The sequence below is a fragment of the Palaemon carinicauda genome, chromosome 36, assembly GCF_036898095.1.
Source record: "Palaemon carinicauda isolate YSFRI2023 chromosome 36, ASM3689809v2, whole genome shotgun sequence".
NCBI lineage: Eukaryota > Metazoa > Arthropoda > Malacostraca > Decapoda > Palaemonidae > Palaemon > Palaemon carinicauda.
This window is the reverse complement of record NC_090760.1, coordinates 60,153-82,409: the sequence shown is the minus strand read 5'-3', so window position 1 is coordinate 82,409 and position 22,257 is coordinate 60,153. Positions and strand designations below refer to the sequence as shown.

At 41.9% G+C, this 22,257-nt stretch overlaps 1 protein-coding gene across 1 annotated transcript in view; it reads right to left on the bottom strand.

Moving 5' to 3' along the window:
• Nucleotides 1-1,548: 1,548 nt before the first annotated feature.
• Nucleotides 1,549-22,257, bottom strand: part of LOC137628707 (hydroxysteroid dehydrogenase-like protein 2) — a 32,127-nt gene continuing 11,418 nt past the window's right edge. The window contains exons 2-6 of the mRNA XM_068359856.1: nucleotides 17,220-17,383; nucleotides 15,483-15,696; nucleotides 13,384-13,589; nucleotides 3,857-4,057; nucleotides 1,549-2,928 (exon numbers count right to left, since the gene is read on the bottom strand). Coding sequence (XP_068215957.1) covers nucleotides 2,807-2,928; nucleotides 3,857-4,057; nucleotides 13,384-13,589; nucleotides 15,483-15,696; nucleotides 17,220-17,383 — 907 coding nt within the window. The 3' untranslated portion in view covers nucleotides 1,549-2,806. The remainder of the gene's footprint in view (nucleotides 2,929-3,856; nucleotides 4,058-13,383; nucleotides 13,590-15,482; nucleotides 15,697-17,219; nucleotides 17,384-22,257) is intronic.

Here is a 22,257-nt window from a genome sequence, read left to right as displayed (position 1 = left end):
TTGGTCCCTGTCTGATGAAGGCACAAGATTTGTCAACAGACTCTTTGGTTAATGTGCAATCAAGTGCTATTATTAAGCAGTAGAAGTCTGGGCAACCATGTCTTGATTTATGATTAGTTATTGCTAGCACCAGTAGTACAGTATATATTAAAAACGGCAAATTTCAAGGGACTTCGACCTACTTGCTTCAAATGTTAAATTGATAAGTGACAAAAAATCTTTACAAGCAAATCTCTATTTTTAATCCCTAAAAAAATCTAAAACAAATTTTTGCTCGTCCAAATTAATCGAAATATAAGTGAATATTAGAAGATAAAATTCACACACAACAAATAATTGTTAGATTATAGTTACCTCAATCAAGAAGGGAATTTGGCCAGAAACTTAAGCCGTTAAAAAAGAGCGAGTCACAATTCAAAGCTGTGAAATCTTACCTGAACCATACAATCTTTGATGCCAATGATAGGAAGAGACAAAACTTTGTAAAAAGGGAGACAATCAATAAACAATTCAACTTTGAACTAAATGTAAGCTATTGCATATTACCTTCTGTACAGTCTACACAGCTGCATAAGGAATACTGTAAAAATTACCGTATATTTCCGCGTATAAGGCGACCTTTATATAAGACGAGGTACAAAATTAGAGCAAATTTTTATGAATTTATCTCATATCGGTAGTATAAGACGACTGCTCAATCATAAAACCATCTGTGTATAGCCTAGGCTAGCTTTTGCAACACCAGGTATCTTATGAAATATAGATTATGTAAAGAGGATGATATTATTCTAGTCTTATAAATTCGAAATAATTGAAATAATAAAGTAAATCCTTTATCATTGTTTTCCTAGAACACACATCACCTAGCCTGCATTGTTTTGTTTACGCTTATCAGCTGCTTGCGTACTAAATGTCCGTTCCTCCTCTTTTTCTTCTTCTTTCTCAAAACAACCGCCAACAATACGATAATGACCTATTATGGTATGTTTGTATGACTTAACTGTTCTAAAGAATTAGAAACCTGATGTATTGATGGCCGTTTGCAATAACAAAATACTGCTAAAAACAAAACGATAATGACAACAATCTTAACGGTACAATTCAATAAATCCATACCGTATTACCAGCTTAAAGTTAAAAACATCTTAAAGTTCTACATTAGCACCATCATTTTAGATTTATGAAATCTGTTATTGTGAACAGTTTACAAATAATGCCCTGAAAAAAATTACCCAGTAATTTATATCATTACAACTAATATAATTCCAAGGAAGTCAAGTAGACAATTAATTATTGAACAAAAAACTACAATATACAGTATAGTTTGTGCTTGGGTTTTTGTTTACTAAAGTTGTATACAGTACTACATTTCCCATAGCTGCTGATTAAACTGATTTTTTTATGGTATGTATAGAGATAGTTTTTTACTATTTATGAATTTGGGATATAAGACCTAGCCCTGGGGCATGGTAGGCCAACCAGTAACATGGTGCAATCAGCAGTTTTTCTATAAAGTTAAAAGGTTGCTCAGCAAGATGGAAGAAAGAACAGAAGTTTTTTGGAGTCTTTATAGTTTATATATGAAAGATTTATTCTAATGTTGTTACTGTTCTTAAAATATGTTATTTTAATTGTTCGTTGCTTCTCTTGTAGTTTATTTATTTCCTTATTTCCTTTCTGCAATGGACTATTTTTCCCTGTTGGAGCCCATGGGCTTATAGCCTCCTGGTTTTCAAACGAGTTGTAGTTTAGCTAGTAATAATAATGGAGATATATAAAATAGCTGGATTGAAGCTTTATCATAGCAAGAAATGTTACAAAAGGAAGCTGCTTTTACATTTCAAGCTTTTTTTCTTTATCAATACCGTACTGAACAACTTACTAGTCCAAAGCCCAGGTATTCTTACTATTATTTTTCGCTGTTCGTTGTTGAGTTTCCAATTCAGATTACTAATAACTTAACGTGTGAAGAAAGGACATCCTGTATGATGTCACATCTGTCTAGAGGTAATGTCAAGAGGCATCACTATTATGTTTTCCTTGCTCCAGGGCCAGTGTATCAATGTGCATAGCACAGACTCTTAGAGTATAATGGAGACCCATGGATTCAGGGTCCATTGAATCCGTCACAGCACCTCTTACGCTGAAATTCATAGGACGACTGATGAAACGTCACCACCGAGAACCAATACTAGTACTGGAGGCAGAGCTACTTGGGCGCATACACTCACTCGACTAACATCTTTTTTTTCATTGTAGTACAAGCAGACGGATATACTTTTCTGCAAGCTCATTCAGGCATCCTCCTCAAATTTTAAATTAAGTACAGTTGATCATCTGATTTTGTTATTCATTATTCTTAGTGACAGAGTTAATGTAATACTGTATACGTACTGAAATATTCATGTCCAAGTGAAAAAAGGTAGTGTGTTTTGAAAGTCAAGCTATCTGATACGGAAGGTTTGAATGTATATGAAATGAACTGCTCAACTTTCAATCTTTATGAAGGCAGAATTTGCACCTTGAAACTTTTAGTATAGAAATGGCCCGTGAATCATTTCGTACAAATTATGTTACCAAGGTCAAATTAAAAATAACAATTTAAACCCTATCATGATACTGTACTCTTTTATGCTGCCAACATCAAATTAAAATCGAGAATTTAAAACCTTTTATGATTATGTTCTTATTTTGAAGTAATCCAATGTACTGGTGAAATTTGTAAACCAAACATCATTATGAACAAATTTGACATAACCAAAACTACCACATACAATATAAACTTACTCAAAACCCGTACAGTACTTCAGAGTTTTGATGATAATGTATCCTTCCCGTCAACAAATCTCCCCTTGGATCTATCGCCTCCTATCTTAGACAATTTTTCTTCGTATCCGTCAAGGAAGAAGTCTGGAGCCAAAGGAGAACCTGAAAATGAAGTCATAATTGTTACTCTAAAACACTTCATCATTTTCATCTTGAAACAGCACCTTTAGCTATTAAAATTTTCCATTGTTACTGTAAATAACAATAATAAATAAAAGGTTTTATTGAAAGTAATTGCTGCCTCATTGGCTATAATTTTGTAATGAACTTTTTCTTTTGTTCTTATAATTTTCTCTTCATTGCTATAATCTGCCAGTAACTGGGAAAGGGACATGCTATCAGGAGAAGGAAATGGAGACAATATCATTCACAATTCTTCTTTAATATGTCAGAACACATTATAAAAGTATAGATATTAAGTACAAAATATGTCTTACTATCTGTACTTTTATAATGTGTACTGACATATGAAAGAGGAATTGTGAATGATATGGTCTCCATTACCTTCCCCATGAAAGTATGTCCCTTTCCCAGTTACTGGTGGATTACAGCAATAGAGAGAAAATAAGAAAAACAATAGAAAAAGTTCACTAGAAAATTAATGCTACTGAGGCAGCAATTACTTTCAATAAAACTTGTTTAAAAAAGTCCACTCCGGAATTATAAAAATAATAAAAATAGACATCACAATGCAATGATTTTGTAGAGAAATGTGTTATGTTTTTTCGGTAATAAGGGGATTTTGACAAAGGAAAAATCTATTTCTGGGGAGAGACCTGTGGCGCCCGGTGAAAAGAGTCCTTCTTATATACCTTTTCTGATAAAACCTTCCAATTATACCAGAGAAAGATAAAAGCATGGAATGCTGAGGTTACAACCCTCGCGCGAGCACCTTTTGGGTGTCGTGTATAAAGCAAAGGCGCGTCTACTCCAGAATTATAAAAATAATAAAAATAGATATCCCAATGCAATGATTTTGTAGAGAAATGTGTTAAGTTCTTTTTGGTAATAAAGTTACAAACATGCTCACCCGGATCAACAGCATATGGAGATAGGTCAGCAATGCCTTCATCTGTAAGAACTTGAGAGTCGATAGCAAAGTTTCCTGTGTACGACCTGGAATCCTTACACAGCATGACATATGCAGCATCAGCCATGATTTCAGGCTTCCGCGAGAACCTGTCCATCGATCCACCCCCTCCGAGAAACTTTGTTGCTGCTGTAGTAACGGCTGTAACAGAAAAACAGAAAATGGCTACACAGAAAAATCCAAAATGGCTGCAACACAAAAATCCAAAATGACTATAACAGAGAAATCCAAACTGGCTACAACACAAAAATCTAAAATGGCTATAACAGAAATCCAAACTGGCTACAACACAAAAATCTAAAATGGCTATAACAAAGAAATCCAAAATGGCTGCAACACAAATATCTAAAATGGTTGCAACACAAAAATCCAAAATGACTATAACAGAATAATCCAAACTGGCTACAACATAAAAATCTAAAATGGCTACAACACAAAAATCTAAAATGGCTGTAACACATAAATCCAAAATGACTATCACAGAGAAATCCAAAATGGCTGTAACAGAAAAAAAATCTAACTATCAGATAATAGCAGTTTATCTAACAACAGACGTAAAAGTCCATAATCATATAAATTTGTACAGTACAGGTAGACCATCACTAATCCGGAAACATCAGTTAACCGGCATTATTTTCGCTACTGGCCACTTGGTTGACGGCACTTTCGCAATTATTTTCGCTACTGTATCAGATTTTATATATAATCAAAATATTTCACTTATTGAATATTTTCTGAATAGAATCAAAAGCATGGAAGTAGAGAATTGAAACTGTTTGCTCAAATTTAATTATCTGTAATTGGAAATCATCATTGTTCTACGATTCACTGATTCCACACAAATTTTTATTCCAGCCTTAAAATGGTAATTGAGAGTAGAAATAAGACTTTGTGGACTCCATTCAGTTTCAAAATAATTCAATGATCAAGGAAAAACAATGAAATGCACTGTTTGTAAGCCAAGTCTCAAGATGTAGCTCGAGTTGATGAGAACAAGGAAATGACAACTTTGGAAGTAATTTGTGCTTTTCCTAATTATACAAACCTGCACCCTTTACTATGGAAATAGATTTTGGCGCAGGCTGGATAACTACTATAAAACTTATAACGAGATGTCAACTACCATCCCGGTTGTTACCAGTGGTAGCAGGAGGAAATACCGCAACCCTCTGGGTCATTCAAATGATCTTCACTTTGATCGCAGAGAGGACTTTCTCTGGGGTAAGGTGATGGCAGGTAATGTCTGTCTAAAGAGCTCAGGTTTGATGAGAACAAGGAAATGCAAGGTAACATGAAGACAGGATGCTCACAGGCCATGTTGCTTAACTGAGCCTAGAGCTGCACTTTTAAGCATATGATTACGTTCTTCATAAACAATGTCCCTGGAGTTATGGCTCAAATAAATTTAAATCTAAAACTATATGAGGATGAGTGGATATTGATTTAACAAATATTTAACTAGGTTATTATTGAGAAGAGAATCAAGATATTTTCTCATATTTCAATGCAGCACCCTTGTGGGCATAGGGCTATAGTTTGAACAAACATTAACCTACACATCCTAAGACAACTTTCATGTAAGCTTTGTAAGGAAGTCTTTATGCAAGTTTCATCATCTTCAATAATTCAACCTTATTTTTTACTATCTCAATCACTTATTGATGGAAGGAGGACTGGCCCCTTCCCCTTTGAATAATCTCAAGTCCCCTTCACCCAAAAATATCTGAAGTAAAAAATGTGAAAAACATATGCCAGACAGACAGATATACACATATACTACAAGTGTAAAGATAATGGTCAAACTGAAACATATAGGTGAACAGAATTCAAGCAAACTCTGATTACTATAGCTCACTCTATCTTTATGTAATTTAGAGCTAAAATGACAAATTCGTAGATAATTTGTATTTTTCCTAACTATACAAACCTTAGCTATTTAATAGGGGTTATACTTTCGGCCGAGCTGAAATGACGAGCCATTAAAATTTAGCTAGTTAGCGGGGGTAGGGGGGGTAGCTTGCTACCACTCCCGTTCACACACCTGTGATTTAGTCACTTTGCTTGGAGGTAGGACTTCAAGGGGGATAGGGATGACGGGCAAGTTTGTATAAATAGCTAAGGTTTGTATACAGTAGTTAGGAAAAATATAAATTATCTACGAATTTATCATTTGTTCCGTAACTGGAATACAAACCACGCTATTTATTAGGGGTGACTCACCCATTAGGAAGGGTGGACATCCCTGCCAATCTGGCTTTTGGCTTTGCCCGGGGACTCCTTATCTGAGTATGTTAGTACTAAAAAATAAGGAGTCCCTGCCCTCGCTAAACCTTGCTACGCAAGGTCCGCGGCCTACGCAAGCTGTGTGTTGAGACGTGTAGAAGTGTGACTGTCTAGGTAAAGTTATTCCGAGTCTATGTAGGAAAAACCTGATGTAACCAGACTTCCCAACACCACCTCGCCAGGGTATGGGGACGCAACAGTATTAGCTTAATACTAGGTACACAAGGGAGCATTGTTTACCAGCAGTGGTTTGAGGTCAGCTTATGCAGAGAACCCAGAATGCTGCTTTCCCCCCCAGAGGGTAGGATGAAGAAAAGAATAAGAGCCAGTCAAATCTTTTAATCACGCAGACTAAAACCGGGTAACAGTGCCCTCAACCTTCTGCTACTTGTCCAATAAGGTGCTTGAGGTATACAACCAGCTGTTGTGCAGCCACCACCGGACCAATAGAGATCGTATCGAGTTCCTGTGGGTCACGTCTTGCAGGAGAAAGGTTGTGAAAGTCACCTAAAGCATTCACATCCTTTCTTGTAAAACCTGCATCACAGAGTAATCTGCTAAGAAGGACCAGGGGCATAGTTATGCCCCTGACACTGTGAGTCGTCATGTCGAGATGAGGTTTCGGTGATCCTCCTCTAGTCTCTCCCAGTGCTGACAAGAGGAGGGACCCGGGCAGGCTGTTGCCATTTTCTTTAGGTAAAGTCTCATACCTTACCCTGGGTACAGTAACGGATGATCTGGATCGTCCGTTACCTAGTTGAGACTTGTGTAGGATCCGTCACCTCTGGAGACTGTGTCTGGTGACATACTCAGGGACGAAACTGAACATTGTCTTTCACCCTTCTCAATAACGAGCTATGTCGAAAGAGAGACCATGAAGTTCCTTGTCTCGTATGGTTGCTGTCCGAGTGTGTAGGAACATTGTGTTCTTAAATCTGGAGAAAATTTGTTGCCTGGTGAAGTGGAACACAAGGAGGTCCCTTTAGGGATCGGAGACTTGAACCATGTTCTGAGAGGAAGGTCTCAACTTTAACTGGGGAAAGGCAAGTTGTAAGTCCACATGAGTTAGGAAAAGTCTATCGATGAGAGGGTGTCCCTTTCTTTCAGTTTGAAGGAGAAGGATCAAGGTTGAGTGATCATCTTTACCTGTCGAAACTGAATAGGGGGTCTTTTCCTCTTGCATATACTCGAGGATTCCGCTATTGCTGGAATCGAGGTATCGAGTGGAGAGACACTTTCACATGACGCCAACCACACAAGACGTGATACTGCCTGGTAGACTGATGCTGAGGAATTCCTCAGATATCTAGACAACCTTTTCGCAAAGAGGTATTGGGTAGTCTTCAGGCGTACAATCATAGCAAAGCTATAGCTTGTGGTAGGTGTCGAATGGGTTGTCTGTTATGTGGAGAGGGTTCTCTTGGAGGCTCTATCAGGAGCTGCAAAAGGTTTGGAGACCGTTCTGCATAATGCCATAGCGGAGCTAGGAGAGTCCTTGCGAGGTTGACCGTTGTTCTAGCCTTGTTGAGTGCCCTTCTCCAGATGAAACAGGGACGAGACGTAAACGTCAATGTTGTACCCACCGTTGTTGCCAGAGAGCCTTGGGGTCTAGGGCTGGTGAGCAACGGTAGCCTGAGATTCAGGAGCGTTGCGAACAGACCCCCTAGTTGGAGGACCTTGTAAAGTCGGGACTTTATTGGCTACATGGCGATCCAAAGTCCATTCAGTATACCTTGTCTGAGATGCTGTGCACAGATTGTCAGCGAGCACGTTCTTCCAGTCTGGAATGAAGCGAGCTGATAGTGGTACCGAACGGACTTTGGCCCATCTTAGTGTTTATACTATTAGATGGGAAGAGGCTACAAGCCAGTTCCTACTTGCTTGTTGATGTGAGTCTCTATGTGGTGTGGTGTGTCGTCCATCACATCACTGAGTGGTCTGTTAGGAACCGATGAGGCTGCTGAAGGACCGGAAAGTTGGCCTTCATCTCTCAAGAGATTTAAGTGAAGGTACCTTCGGGGTCTGTCCAGAGGGCTGAGGTCGTGTGGTGCAGCACTATGGTCCCTCCTTTCTTCTTTTTCCGACTCAAGTCTCCTGGAATGGAAGTCGTTCTCGTTTCGAGAAGGTTTTTGTGGAGATTGGTGTTTAGAATCATTCCCAGATACACCAGTCTCCTGGGAAGGAAGTAGGGAAGATTTCCGTAGGTTTATCCTGATCACTGGATCTTGGTAAAAAAAGACTTCAGAAGTTCCTGTGCTAATGCAAGGTTGCCACTGAGTCTGCTAAGGTCAGTCAGTCGTCCCGAGACAGCGGAGACAGAAGCCGATCCTGTGAGACTAGGATGGGTGTAGTGGAAAGACTGAAGCACAGTGCCTTGAACTGGTGTTTCTTGTTTGTCTAGACTGAATCTTCCAACCTTCCTAGATGGATGGTTTGGACCTGGGAGTAAGTGTCCTTTAGGTCCAGTGTGCAAATGAAGACCTGAGGTCTTAGCCCTTGATCGAACTCCAACATAGTGTGGCCATCGACCGAAAGTGCCAGCTCCTTGGCGATCCTTTTGCATGGAAGATTGTCGACGCTGGAGTCTTGACTCGTGTCGTAAAGGATCAGGCGCGATACCCAGTGTAAGAATTCTTCTCTGAGAGAGAATTTCTTTAAAAGGAAGGCCACGCTTAGCCAACCATGCGCCCTGATGGGATTGATGCTATTCCTTAGAATAGAATCAATCTGGCAAATGTTAATCAATGGTTAACCGTTGGGTATCATGGTTACTGTGCAGTTGGAGAGTGCTCGCAAGTAGTTCCCTGTTGGCAAGCCGTTAATGAGGGTTGTCGAACGTTTGCCGATCACTTAAGTGTGATGGCAAACGGCCAGTAGCGAGAAGTATGTTGTATAACTTCTGATCTAGGAACTACAGGAAGCGATTGACTAGTAAGTTCGAGTTACGAACTGCTGGCAAATAACTGATGACCGATGAATCGGTGGTCTGTGAGCTGATGGCAAGTTCGAGATTAGCAAGCTGAATATGGTCCCCCCTGTTTGGTCAGAGATGAGCAAGCTGAAGATGGGCTGGTCAGAGATCAGCGAGCTGAGTTCAATGATCGAAGAAAGATGAGCTGCCCATCGGTGATCTAGTGATCAGCAAGCTGATGACTGGTTACTGACTAGCAATCGGTGATTGGAAATGCTAGCAATTGGAGATCGTTAGTCATTGGAGGGACTAGAGGTCAAAGATCAGCATTGAGCTAGCAATTGGCGACCTGGTGATCGGCGACCTAGCGATCAGTAAACTGTGAACTAGCCATCAGCAAACAGTGATCTAGAGATCAGTCTGTTGATGCTTTCCTGTTTGCTGACGGTGGTCTTTCAAGGAAAAAAGAAATTTCAGAAGAGACAGTGACCAAGGATTCCCCGTTTCGATTCCCTTGTAGGATGGAATCTTCGGCATCTTGAATCCTTCTGTGGAGCCTTATTCCTCTTTTCCCGGTGGCAATGTTTATGTGTTTGCGGAGAGGAATGGGGCAATGGTGACCTGTCCAAAAAGTTTTATTCCTTTTTACTGACAATTGCGCGTGTGTAGGTGAGTCTGGAGTGATGGCACACAGGATGATGCTGGTGCTTAATATCTGCCTGGAGAGCAGGCAAGCGCTGGTTCTTAGGCAAGCGCTGGTTCTTAGGCAAGAGCTGGTGCAATGGATCTGCGAGCCTTGACTCTTTGGCAAGAGCTGGCGCATGGATCCGGGACCGTAACTGCGCAGGAAGGCGCAGGAAAGTGAGCAAGAGCGCAGTAAGGCACTGTGAAGTTTTGAGCATTCTCCCTAGAATGCACCAAAGCGTGTGACTAGTTGCGCAAGAGAGGGAGCATTGACGCGTGTGTGAGAGTACTACGTGGAGACTGTTGGCACGCGCGTGCGGAAGACCATCGGCGCGAGTGGAAGGTTGCGTGCGCGCACTCAAGATTATTGGAGCGCGCACTCGTGAAGGCTGTCAACGCGCAAGCGCGTAAGGCCGTCAATGCACAGTAGACTGTTGGCGCACGTGCAGGATACCATCGGCGCCCGCGCACAGAAGAAAGTCAGCGCGCACGCGCCCAATACTGTTGGTGCGCGCGCGGGAGACCCTAGGCGCCCACGCGCGGAAGAAAGTCGGCCCGTGCGCGGAACTGTTGCCACGCGCGTATGCAAGACTATTGGCGCTTGCGCGCTTGGAAAATCATTGGCGCGCGCGGAAGATCGTCGGCGCTGGAGCGCGTGGAAAATCATCGGCGCGCGCGGGAGACCATCGGTGCCCGCGCGCTGAAGATCATTGGTGTGCGCGAGCAGAAAAGTGGTGGCGCGCGCGCATAAGAGCATTGGCGCTCGTGCGCAGAAAATCATCGGTGCGCACAGGAGACCATCACCGCCCGCGCGTGGAAGATCGTTGGCGTGCGTGCGCGTGCAAGACTGTTGGCGCGCACGCGCGGAAGACTATTGGCGCGCGCGGGAGACCATAGGTACCCGCACGCGGAAGATCATCGGCGCTCGCACGCGTAAGAATGTCGGCGAGCGTGCGCGCGGGAGACCATCAGTGCCAGCGCGCGGGAGACCATCAGTGCCAGTGCACGGGAGACCATCAGTGCCAGCGCGCGGGAGACCATCAGTGCCAGCGCGCGGAAGATCGTCGGCACTCACGCGCGTAAGAATGTCGGCGAGCGCGCGTGAAGGTGGCGCTAGTAGGTTGGAGGGTCAGCTGGTAGGATGACCAGTGGCAGGACGATCAGGAACTGGGATGCGCCCTTTCAAAAAAGGGCGAGCATCCACCGATGGGGACCGTAAGCAGGTCTGCGTTAGAGTCCAGGACCGAAGTCCAAGTTGCAGCGCAAGGTTGCGCTGGTAGATCGGTAGGTCAGCTGGCAGGACGATCAGGAACTGGGATGTGCCCTTTGGAAGGGCGAGCATCCACCGATGGGGACCGTAAAAGGTCCGAGTTAGAGTCCAGGACCGAAGTCCAAAGGACTACGTTGCAGCACAAGGTTGTGCTGGTAGATCGGTAGGTCAGCTGGCAGGATGATCAGGAACTGAGATGTGCCCTTTGGAAGGGCGAGCAACCACCGAAGAGGTCCTGGTAGGTCTGCTGCGCTGGAAGGTCTGCTTGATCCTCCGAAGAGGTGTCTCTGAGAGGCCTCTCCCGCGAATGAGAGAGGTGAATACTTCATAGAAGAGACTTGAAGACACCCGTGATGACGCCCATGAGGGACGGTGGATCAGCAAGCTGACCTATAACAGTAGCGATCCTCCGAAGAGAAGACTCTATGAGTGGCCTCTCTCCCAAACGATTGAGGTGAACACTTCGTAGAAGAGACTAGAAGACGCCCATGATGATGCCCCTTGAGGGCCGGTGGATCAGCAAGCTGACCTTAGCAGTAGCAATCCTCCGAAAAGGAGTCTCTATGAGTGGCCTCTCTCGTGAACGGGAGAGGTGAACACTTCGTAGAAGAAACTTGCCAAGACTGTGCTCCGCCCCTGAAGGAAGAGAAACTCAGCAAGGGGGGAGAGAAGTCTGGCCGAAGGGCAGCAACAGCAGTCGGAGACGATGAATTTATTAAGATATAGGAAGTTCTTCCTCTGAAGGGAGAAACAACCTCCCACCTAGGGAGGAAACTTCCCTCGGAAGGGAAGTTGTCCAACCCCTGGAGGCGAACCTCCTTTAGCGTTTTAAGATGATCTGAAGTGCTGGCCATGTTGTCACAGGAGTACTTCTAAGAGAAGGGATGACGCCCATGACGACGTCCTCTGAGGGACGGCAGTGACAGCAGATTCCCCACGCATGAACAGAACAGCTCTGCTTCGTTGGCACTCTTAGTCGAACGAAGAAAAACTGCATAGTTAACTGGAAAAATAAAATTAAATAATCATTTAACAGAAATTCCCTAGGAAGGAACTCCGAAGAGGAACCCCGAGGGAACAACATAAAATAAGAATTAAGTATTGCGCCCTTCCTTCCCCAGTCGACATCCATGGGAGAAGGGGGGGGAGCGGAGTAACTGTAATAAAAACAGAATTATAATTACAGTATTTAAATCAGCTAAGAATATTCACTAATAGTGAGACCCACTGACCCTCCGAAGGGAAGTGTTCCCCACGGAGAAAGCTGAAAAGTTAAAATACAATTAGATTTTCACAAAAAATAATTGAGACAAACAATCGGAAGAGCAACCCAACCCGTGCACGGGAAAGGAGCTTCCCCAATAGTACGCTGTTGTAGTAAAGGTGAACGACCTCGAGAAGAGAGAGACCGTAGTCAATCTTTGAAAGGTCACATTCCCTTCGCTCAGAATGCAAGTTTCCCGTAGGAAAAGAGGAAAAGGCAAAGACAATAGTTGAATGAAGAGGGTCCAGGCGATGACGATTCCCCTGTGGCGGCCGAGTTAACGGATATATGCCGACGGGAAGACCGATGGACCAGAGAGGGAGAGGTCGTTCCCCACGAAGTGGAACTGTGCTGGCCTTGCTACTACTCAAGTGTCGTTGTCGTATATGTATCATACACACAGCACAAACACTGAAAGGGAAACTTACCATATTTCTATACACATATATATACATAAACATTAAGAATGTTTATATATACAGCATATACAAGTATAAGAAAAAGTAAGTTAAAAGACAAAAATTAATGGCAGTTCAAAATAGGCGAGGAGGGAGAGAGGAAACAACCGCTCTCGATCCGAGCCAAAAGTGAAGTGACTAAATCACAGGTGTGTGAACGGGAGTGGTAGCAAGCTACCCCCCCTACCCCCACTAACTAGCGGTGTTGGTAGTTAACCCTCGCTAAATTCTAATGGCTCGTCATTTCAGCTCCGCCGAAAGTATAACCCCTAATAAATAGCGTGGTTTGTATTCCAGTTACGGAACAAAAAGTGGTTAAGATAAAAACAATGATCCAGACATATAAAGATGCTCAGTTCATGTGGAGAGAACAGGAGAAACAATGTGCGATGTAATGAGCAGATTCAAGGGATTTTGGTACAGTAGTGTGAGATCAGAGAAGGCCTCAATATTCCAGCATTGTTATTGAAAGACCAGTGATTCACAGTTACTCTAAGGGATGTTTCAAAACGAAAGGTATTCTAGTTTGTATTCGTGTCAGAACAAATTATATTTATGTTTAATTTAATATGCAAAATAGGAATCCTAAGAGCTTACCTGTTTCAGGCCACAGTGCATTACAGGCGATTCCTTCATCCCTAAATTCCTCTGCCATTCCAAGGGCACACATGGACATGCCATACTTAGCCATGGTGTATGCAGCATGGTCCTTGAACCAACGGGGGTTCATGTTGAGAGGAGGGGAAATGTTAAGAATGTGCGGATTGGAACTCTTCCGTAGGTGAGGTATGCACAACTTTGACCTGGAAAATGAAATTGCACCAAGTCTAGAGAACGATGAATTACGAACATCACCTGCCCGTGACACTGAGAGCGTTGTAGAGCTCACCCCTCGCTTGTACATTGTTTACATGCCAAATACAAATGGAAATCGTTCCTATTTATGTACAAATGAGCTACAAGCGAGGGGTGCGCTCTACAACGCTTACTTTGAAAACCTTATAGAAAATGTATACATCTTACACCTGTTACAATAATTGATATTTCCATAATAATTTGATTTAATAAATGTAATTATGTACAAAGATGGAAGTCCTATGACTTATAAAGACGTGTTACCACATCTAGTTGGTAATTGATGCTCTTAAATAATAAGTTTTGGATACAAATAAATGGAGGTCATCGCAGCAAGTGGTTCTGCTCTGTCCACCTTTAATAGTGATTACAGAAGGCCATTAACTTACAAACACAAATCCAACTGAAAATAAAAAAAATGAAATAAAGAAATACTTTAATAAAAAAACATTATATTCAATACAGTGAGAAAAATGACATTTGTAATAACCTGATATCTATTTCATATGAAACCCCACCATTTGTTGACTTTTGTAGCTAGAAATCATAGGCATGAAATTCAGGTTACAAAATTAAACATTCAAAACTTACAACCAATTCGACTTACAAACAGCTTCTTGGAATCAATTAAGTTTGTAAGTTGAGGACCTACTGTATTACAGATTATTAATCGAATGAAACCACAATACTTTAATACAAATTGATAGAAAGTCTGAAGCATTAAGTATAGCATGCATTAAAGCGAAGAGAGTTCATATTTAGGACCAGAGTACCACAAACTTTTAAACTAATTTGTATTTTTCCTAACTATACATACCATAGTCCTTTAGAAGGAGCATGCTTTCAGTGAAGCTGGATAAGGCTATTAAAACTTTACAAGACATAAACCACGAATTTTACCTTATAAAATTAGTTACTTAGCATTTGCTATAAACTACTGTATGACCACTAATCCAGAAGTGATGAGAGAAGTAATGGATAATGAACGCAGCTTGGGTGGCACGCTTAAATACAAGCAACGTTTTCGACTGAATCTCAATGGAGGAGTAATTTCATGTATCCTGTTGATAAGACTTTTAATAAAAAATATTCTGTGTACTGCAGTTGTTTTCCTACGATAAGACTGCTAGATCAATGACAATACAACACAAACTGAACTCTTCTAAGAAGACGACACTCCAAAATCAAACCATTGTCTTGGTTAGTGCCATAGCCTCTGTACCATGGTCTTCCACTGTCTTGGGTTAGAGTTCTCTTGCTTCAGGGTACACTCGAGCACACTATTCTATCTTATTTCTCTTCCTCTTATTTTGTTAAAGTTTTTATAGTTTATACTGGTATAGGAGATATTTACTTTAAAATTGTTGTTCTTAAAATATCTTATTTTCCTTTTTTCCTTTCCTCACAGGCTATTTTCCCTGTAGGAGCCCCTAGGTTTATAGCATCCTGCTTTTCCAACTAGGGTTGTAGCTTACCAAGTAGTAGTAATAATAATAATAATAATAATAATAATAATAATAATAATAATAAGTTTACAGTAGTGTTAGTGCAGTATCCTTAAGATGAAGAAAATGTTCATGCTGCATGATTGTCTGTCATTACCTTATGATTTTAGTTTAAAAAAATAAGGCTTGGAATTCTAAATTACACGTAATAGTATACAAAGTAAGAAAGATAATAATTATTATGAAGGGAAATTTCCATGTGACATAGACTGGAGAAAAAAATAACTACTTTACTGTACACACCATGAACAAATTCATTCTGTACGAATCAACCAGACAAAGGCTATTGTAAAAGACACATCACAAACCATTATAAGCACACAATAATGATCTTACACAAGGTAAGTTCCTCTTGTATTTATATGGTGCATCAAATCATATCTCTTCATGGGTGTCTCTAAGGTGCCAGTTAGAGAGATGGCACTCGCGTTGTTGACCACGATATCGATGCCGCCGTATCTTTCCACGGCGAGCTCCACGGCCTTGGCAACGGACGTCTCATCCCTCACGTCGACAATGCACGGAAGCGCTTGTCCGCCTGCTTCTTCGACTGGAAGTGCAGTAGTGAAAAAAAAACAGTTAACAAACAACTCCTAAAAAAATGAATCAATTAATAATGGGACTGGATTTAAGGAATTTGGATTGTAAGGGCCTGGAGTCAAAGCCCGGTATGGCCATTCAAATCAATGCACTATGAAGCAAAAGTTGGGAGTGCACTCAGCCACACTATTCTAACTTGCTTTTTTTCCTCTTGTTTTTTATTTTTATCTTTATAGTATATATGAAAGATTTATTTTAATGTTGTTACTATTTGAAAATATCTCATTTCAATTGTTCATCACTTCTCTATAAGTTTATTTATTTCCTTTCCTGACTGTACTATTTTTCCCTGTTGGAGCCCTTGGGCTTATAGCTTCCAGCTTTTTCAACCAGGGTTGTAGCTTAGCTAGTAATAATAATAATAATAATAATAATAATAATAATAATAACAACAGGGTCAGCATGATAGAAGGCAAAATAATAGATGCAATGAAGGAACAAAGGAACAAGGCAAAGACATTTTAGTAAAGCCTACAGTGTACCACATGGAGGAAATGATGGCACAAACCATCTATGGGGTCAATAAATAATTCATATAAACATAAAATTACTGAATTTGAAACAATTAACCCTTTTACCCCCGGGGTATTTGGAAATTTCCAACCCTTAACCCCCAGGGGGTTATTTTTTTCCCAGCACATTTTGCAGTATATTTTTTTTAAATTGCTCTAACAGCCTTAATTTTTGTCATAGAGAGGTCAGGTTGGTCTCATTCTCTTGGAAAATGCCTGAATTTTCTCAAAAAATTATCAAAAAATATGAAAAACAATTTTTTATAGCATTTTTTTGCAAGGACGTACCGGTACGTCCATGGGGGTAAAGGGATGGCTTTTGTGAAACGTACCAGTACGTCCTTTGGGGGTAAAAGGGTTAACTGTATTGTAGTATGCAATTCATGTAAACATATAAGACATCTCTTTGTAATTGGCAAAATTATGTAAATATATACAACATATAAAACATCTGTTTGCAAAATTGCTGAAATAATCTAACAAATATAATAAATTTGCTTATATATAAATACAATACAACAATAACAAATGCAGCCATTTCTAGTCCACTGCAGGACAGAGGCCTCAGACAGGTCAATTCATGTCTGGGGTTTGGCCAGTACAAATTGGTGATGGCGGGAGATTTTTATTTGATCACTCAGCATACCAGCCTAGTATTGAACAGTATGGATGGTCCTGACTAGTACAACTTTGCTGATCATGTCGATACGCAAACACTTCCACCACATTAAGGTATCCCCGCTCAGAAAGGGATACATACATTACTATGTATAAGCATAAATAATTTATATTTTTAAGCCATAATCAATCCCCTGATACAGTCTTTCTTAGAAACTTCATCTTTATCCATCCCATCAATTTCTAAAAAAAAATTGCACTAAGGTTAGAATCAAGTAATTGACAGATTGCATGATCTATGAGGCTGTTCTAACAAAGACGCTCTCTAATTTCCTCCGCTTACTTTCTTTCGCAGCTGTGTAGATGGTGCCGGGGAGTTTGGGATGCGGCTCGGCCGTTTTGGCAGCGATGATGATGTTTGCTCCGTCCCTGGCCGCTTTGAGGGCTATTGCTTTGCCGATCCCTCTGCTGGCACCAGTAATGAAAAGGGTTTTCCCTTTAAGTTTCCTGAGGAGGAACAAGAGGATTTACTCTTCTTTAAATACAGAATGTCTTCCATTTACAAATATTTTTAATACAAATATTTGGAGATGCTAGTAAAAATCAAACTGAAATAATATATCACAGATATATCAAAATCTAATAATGTTATATTGTAATAGAACAATATCATATCATTTAATGCAGTAAGCAAGACGACATTTGCGATATGAAACGGGATTATTTGTTGACTTTTGCAGATGAAAATCGTAGGTATGTGACTTAGGCGAAGCCTACCCTAGGCAAAGATTAAACGGAATTTGACTTACGAAAAGCTTCGTGGAACCTACTATGTTTGTACATTGATGACTATCTGAAACTAAGAATACCGAATCTAACATTTCAGGTATCGTGAACAATGAGTAAGGACAGTATCCTAAGATGAGTTTTGTTGGAACAGGACCGTTTGAAATTTAGTGGTGATGGTGCACGGGTAAAAGTTTACCATTTGAAATTTACTGGTGATGTTACACGGGTAAAAGTTTACCGTTTGAAATTTACTGGTGATGGTATACGGATAAAAGTTTACTGTTTGAAGTTTAATAGTGATGTTACACGGGTAAAAGTTTACCATTTGAAATTTACTGGTGATGTTACACGGGTAAAAGTTTACCGTTTGAAATTTACTGTTGATGGTGCACGGATAAAAGTTTACTGTTTGAAATTTACTGGTGATGGTGCATGGATAAAAGTTTACCGTTTGAAATTTACTGGTGATGGTGCATGGATAAAAGTTTACTGTTTGAAATTTACTGGTGATGGTGCACAGGAAGAAGTTTATTGTTTGAAATTTACTGGTGATGGAGCACGGATAAAAGTTTACCGTTTGAAATTAATGGTGACTGCAAGGGTAAAAGTTTACCGTTTGAAATTTACTGGTGATGGTGTATGGGTAAAAGTTTACCGTTTGAAATTAATGGTGCCTGCACAGGTAAAAGCTCACCAATTCAAATTTACTGGTAACTGTGCACGGGTAAAAGTTTACCGTTTGAAATTTACTGGTGACGGTCCACGGGTAAAAGTTTACCGATTGAAATTCACTGGTGATGTTGTACGGGTAAAAGATATTATTTTCATTAGTAAAATAAATTTTTGAATATACTTACCCGATAATCATGTAGCTGTCAACTCCGTTGCCCGACAGAATTCTACGGAAGGGATACGCCAGCGATCGCTATACAAGAGGGGGGTGTACTCACAAGCGCCACCTGTGGCCAGGTACTGCAGTACTTCTTGTTGACACCACCTCAATTTTTCCTCGGTCCACTGGTTCTATGGGGAGGAAGGGTGGGTCAATTAAATCATGATTATCGGGTAAGTATATTCAAAAATTTATTTTACTAATGAAAATAACATTTTTCAATATTAATCTTACCCGATAATCATGTAGCTGATTCACACCCAGGGAGGTGGGTGAAAACCAGTGTACATGTATATCAAGAAGCTAAGTATCCCGTATTTCATATTATCAGTTATTCAAAATAACAATGAAATTATAAGTACCTGGTAAGGAAGTCGACTTGAGCCATTACTCTGCCTTAAATAGGTTCGTCTTCCTTACTGAGCGCAGCGTTCCTCTTAGGAGGCTGAACAACTCTAAGGTGCTGAAGTATCAAGGGCTGCAACCCATACTAAAGGACCTCATCACAACCTTTAACCTCGGCGCTTCTCAAGAAAGAATTGACCACCCGCCAAATCAACAAGGATGTGGAAGGCTTCTTAGCCGACCGTACAACCCATAAAAAGTATTCAAGAGAAAGGTTAAAAGGTTATGGGATTATGGGAATGTAGTGGCTGAGCCCCCGCCTACTACTGCATTCGTTGCTACGAATGGTCCCAGGGTGTAGCAGTACTCGTAAAGAGACTGGACATCTTTGAGATAGAATGATGCGAACACTGACTTGCTTCTCCAATAGGTTGCATCCATAACACTCTGCAGAGAACACTCTGCAGAGAACGGTTCTGTTTGAAGGCCACTGAAGTAGCCACAGCTCCCACTTCATGTGTCCTTACCTTCAGCAAAGCAAGGTCTTCTTCCTTCAGATGAGAATGTGCTTCCCTAATCAGAAGCCTGAATAGTAAGAAACTGAGTTCTTAGACCTTGGAAAAGAAGGTTTCTTGATAGCACACCATAAGGCTTCTGATTGTCCTCGTAAAGGTTAAGACCTTTTTAGATAGTACCTAAGAGCTCTAACTGGGCAAAGTACTCTCTCCAGTTCATTCCCCACCAAGTTGGACAGGCTTGGGATCTCGAACGACTTAGGCCAAGGACGTGAAGGAAGCTCGTTTAGCAAAAACCGAGCTGCAAGGAACATGTAGCCGTTTCAGATGTGAAAACAATGATCCTGCTGAAGGCGTGGATCTCACTTACTCTTTTAGCTGTTGTCAAGCACACGAGGAAAAGAGTTTTTAATGTGAGGTCCTAAAAAGAGGCTGATTGGAGAGGTTCAAATCTTGATGACATAAGGAACCTTAGGACCACGTCTAGATTCCAGCCTGGAGTGGACAACCGACGTTCCTTTGAGGTCTCAAAAGACCTAGGGAGGTCCTGTAGATCTTTGTTGGTGGAAAGATCCAAGCCTCTGTGGCGGAAAACCGCTGCCAACATACTTCTGTAACCCTTGATCGTAGGAGCTGAAAGGGATCTTACTTTCCTTAGATGTAACAGGAAGTCAGCAATCTGGGTTACAGTGGTACTGGTTGAGGAAACTGCATTGGTCTTGTACCAGCTACGGAAGACTTCCCCTTGAGACTGATAGATTCTGAGAGTGGATGTTCTCCTTGCTCTGGCAATCGCTCTGGCTGCCTCCTTCGAAAAGCCCCTAGCTCTTGAGAGTCTTTCGAAAGTCTGAAGGCAGTCAGACGAAGAGCGTGGAGGTTTGGGTGTACCTTCTTTACGTGAGGTTGACGTAGAAGGTTCACTCCTAGAGGAAGAGTCCTGGGAATGTCGACCAGCCATTGCAGTACCTCTATGAACCATTCTCTCGCGGGCCAGAGCGGAGCCAACCAACGTCAGCCGTGTCCCTTTGCGAGAGGAGAACTTCTGAAGTACCCTGTTGACAATCTTGAACGGCGGGAATGCATACAGGTCGAGATGGGACCAATCCAGCAGAAAAGCATCCACGTGAACTGCTGCTGGGTCTGGAATCGGAGAACAATACAACAGGAGTCTCTAGGTTATCGAGGTAGCGAACAGATCTATGGTTGGCTGACCCCACAGGGCCCAAAGTCTGCTGCAAACATTCTTGTGAAGGGTCCACTCTGTGGGGTTGACCTGACCCTTCCGGCTGAGGCGATCTGCCATGACATTCATACCGCCCTGAATGAACCTCGTTACCAGCGTGAGCTTTCGATCTTTAGACCAGATGAGGAGGTCCCTTGCGATCTAGAACAACTTCCACGAAAGAGTCCCTCCCTGCTTGAAGATGTAAGCCAGGGCTGTGGTGTTGTCAGAGTCCACCTCCACCACTTTGTTAAGCTGGAGGGACTTGAAGTTTATCAAGGCCAGAAGAACCGCCAACAACTCCTTGCAATTGATGTGAAGTGTCCTTTGCTCCTGATTCCATGTTCCCGAGCATTCCTGTCCGTCCAAAGTCGCACCCCAGCCCGTGTCTGATGCGTCCGAGAGGAGACGGCGGTCGGGTTTCTGAACAGCCAAAGGTAGACTTCCTTGAGAAGAAAGCTGTTCTTACACCACGCGAGAGAAGACCTCCTCTCTTCGGAAACAGGAACTGAGACCGTCTCTAGCGTCATGTCCTTTATACAGTGAGCAGCTAGATGATACTGAAGGGGGGGGAGGTGGAGTCTCCCTAACACGATGAACAGGGCCAGCGATGAAAGTGTCCCTGTTAGACTCATCCACTACCTGACTGAGCATCGGTTCCTTCTCAGCATGCTCTGGATGCATTCTAGGGCTTGGAAGATCCTTGGGGCCGACGGAAAAGCCCGAAAAGCTCGACTCTGAAGATCCATACCCAGGTAGACAATGGTATGGGATGGGACGAGCTGAGACTCCTCAAAATTGACCAGGAGGCCCAGTTCCTTGGTCAGATCCATAGTCCATCTGAGAATCTCCAGACAGCGACGACTTGTGGGAGCTCTTAAAAGCCAGTCGTCTGACGGAGCCGGACACAAGATCATGGTACTGCTGCACAGTCTGTGAACTGTCAACCATGGGGAAGCGAGGAAGTACAGTGACAACCCGAAGCTGTCTAGACTGTCTGGGTCGTACAGACAACTCCTTATCGGGTTGCTAAGGTTGCCGCACTGCGTCACAACAAGTCACTTCTGCTGGTTGTTGAACGTCTTCCCAGTGACACACTGACTCCGTAAACAAAAAATCCTCTAACAAGGACTAAGCTTGGACTGCATGTCTTGCAACACAGCTCAAGGTCTATGGGAGCAGGTGTGGTAACAGACGGGGTTAGCGACTGAAGTGGAACCATTACCTTCCCTGGAAGCATGTTATGCTTAAATAAAAGTCCATAGGAGGCTACGCAGCTAAAGGCTCCTCTCCAAATGACAGAGTCCTCAAGGGAATATCAGAAGGAGGGAGAAAAGCACTTTCTCATCTACAGGGACCATATCCGAGAAAAGCTAAGTTCTCTCAGTGAGGGTTTCACTGGTGCAAAAGCAGCAGACTAGAAGGCAACGTTATGAAACTGCTTGACAGTCTAGTGAGTTGGCAACAACCAAAGATGTGTGACTGAGAAGCATGCGGTAAGGTATGCAGAGCATGCTGTATGCAGAGCATGCTGTATGCAGAGCATGCTGTATGTAAAGCATGCTGTAAGGTAAGCAGAGCATGTTGCATGGCGTGTAACATTTCTCAGAAATTCCAT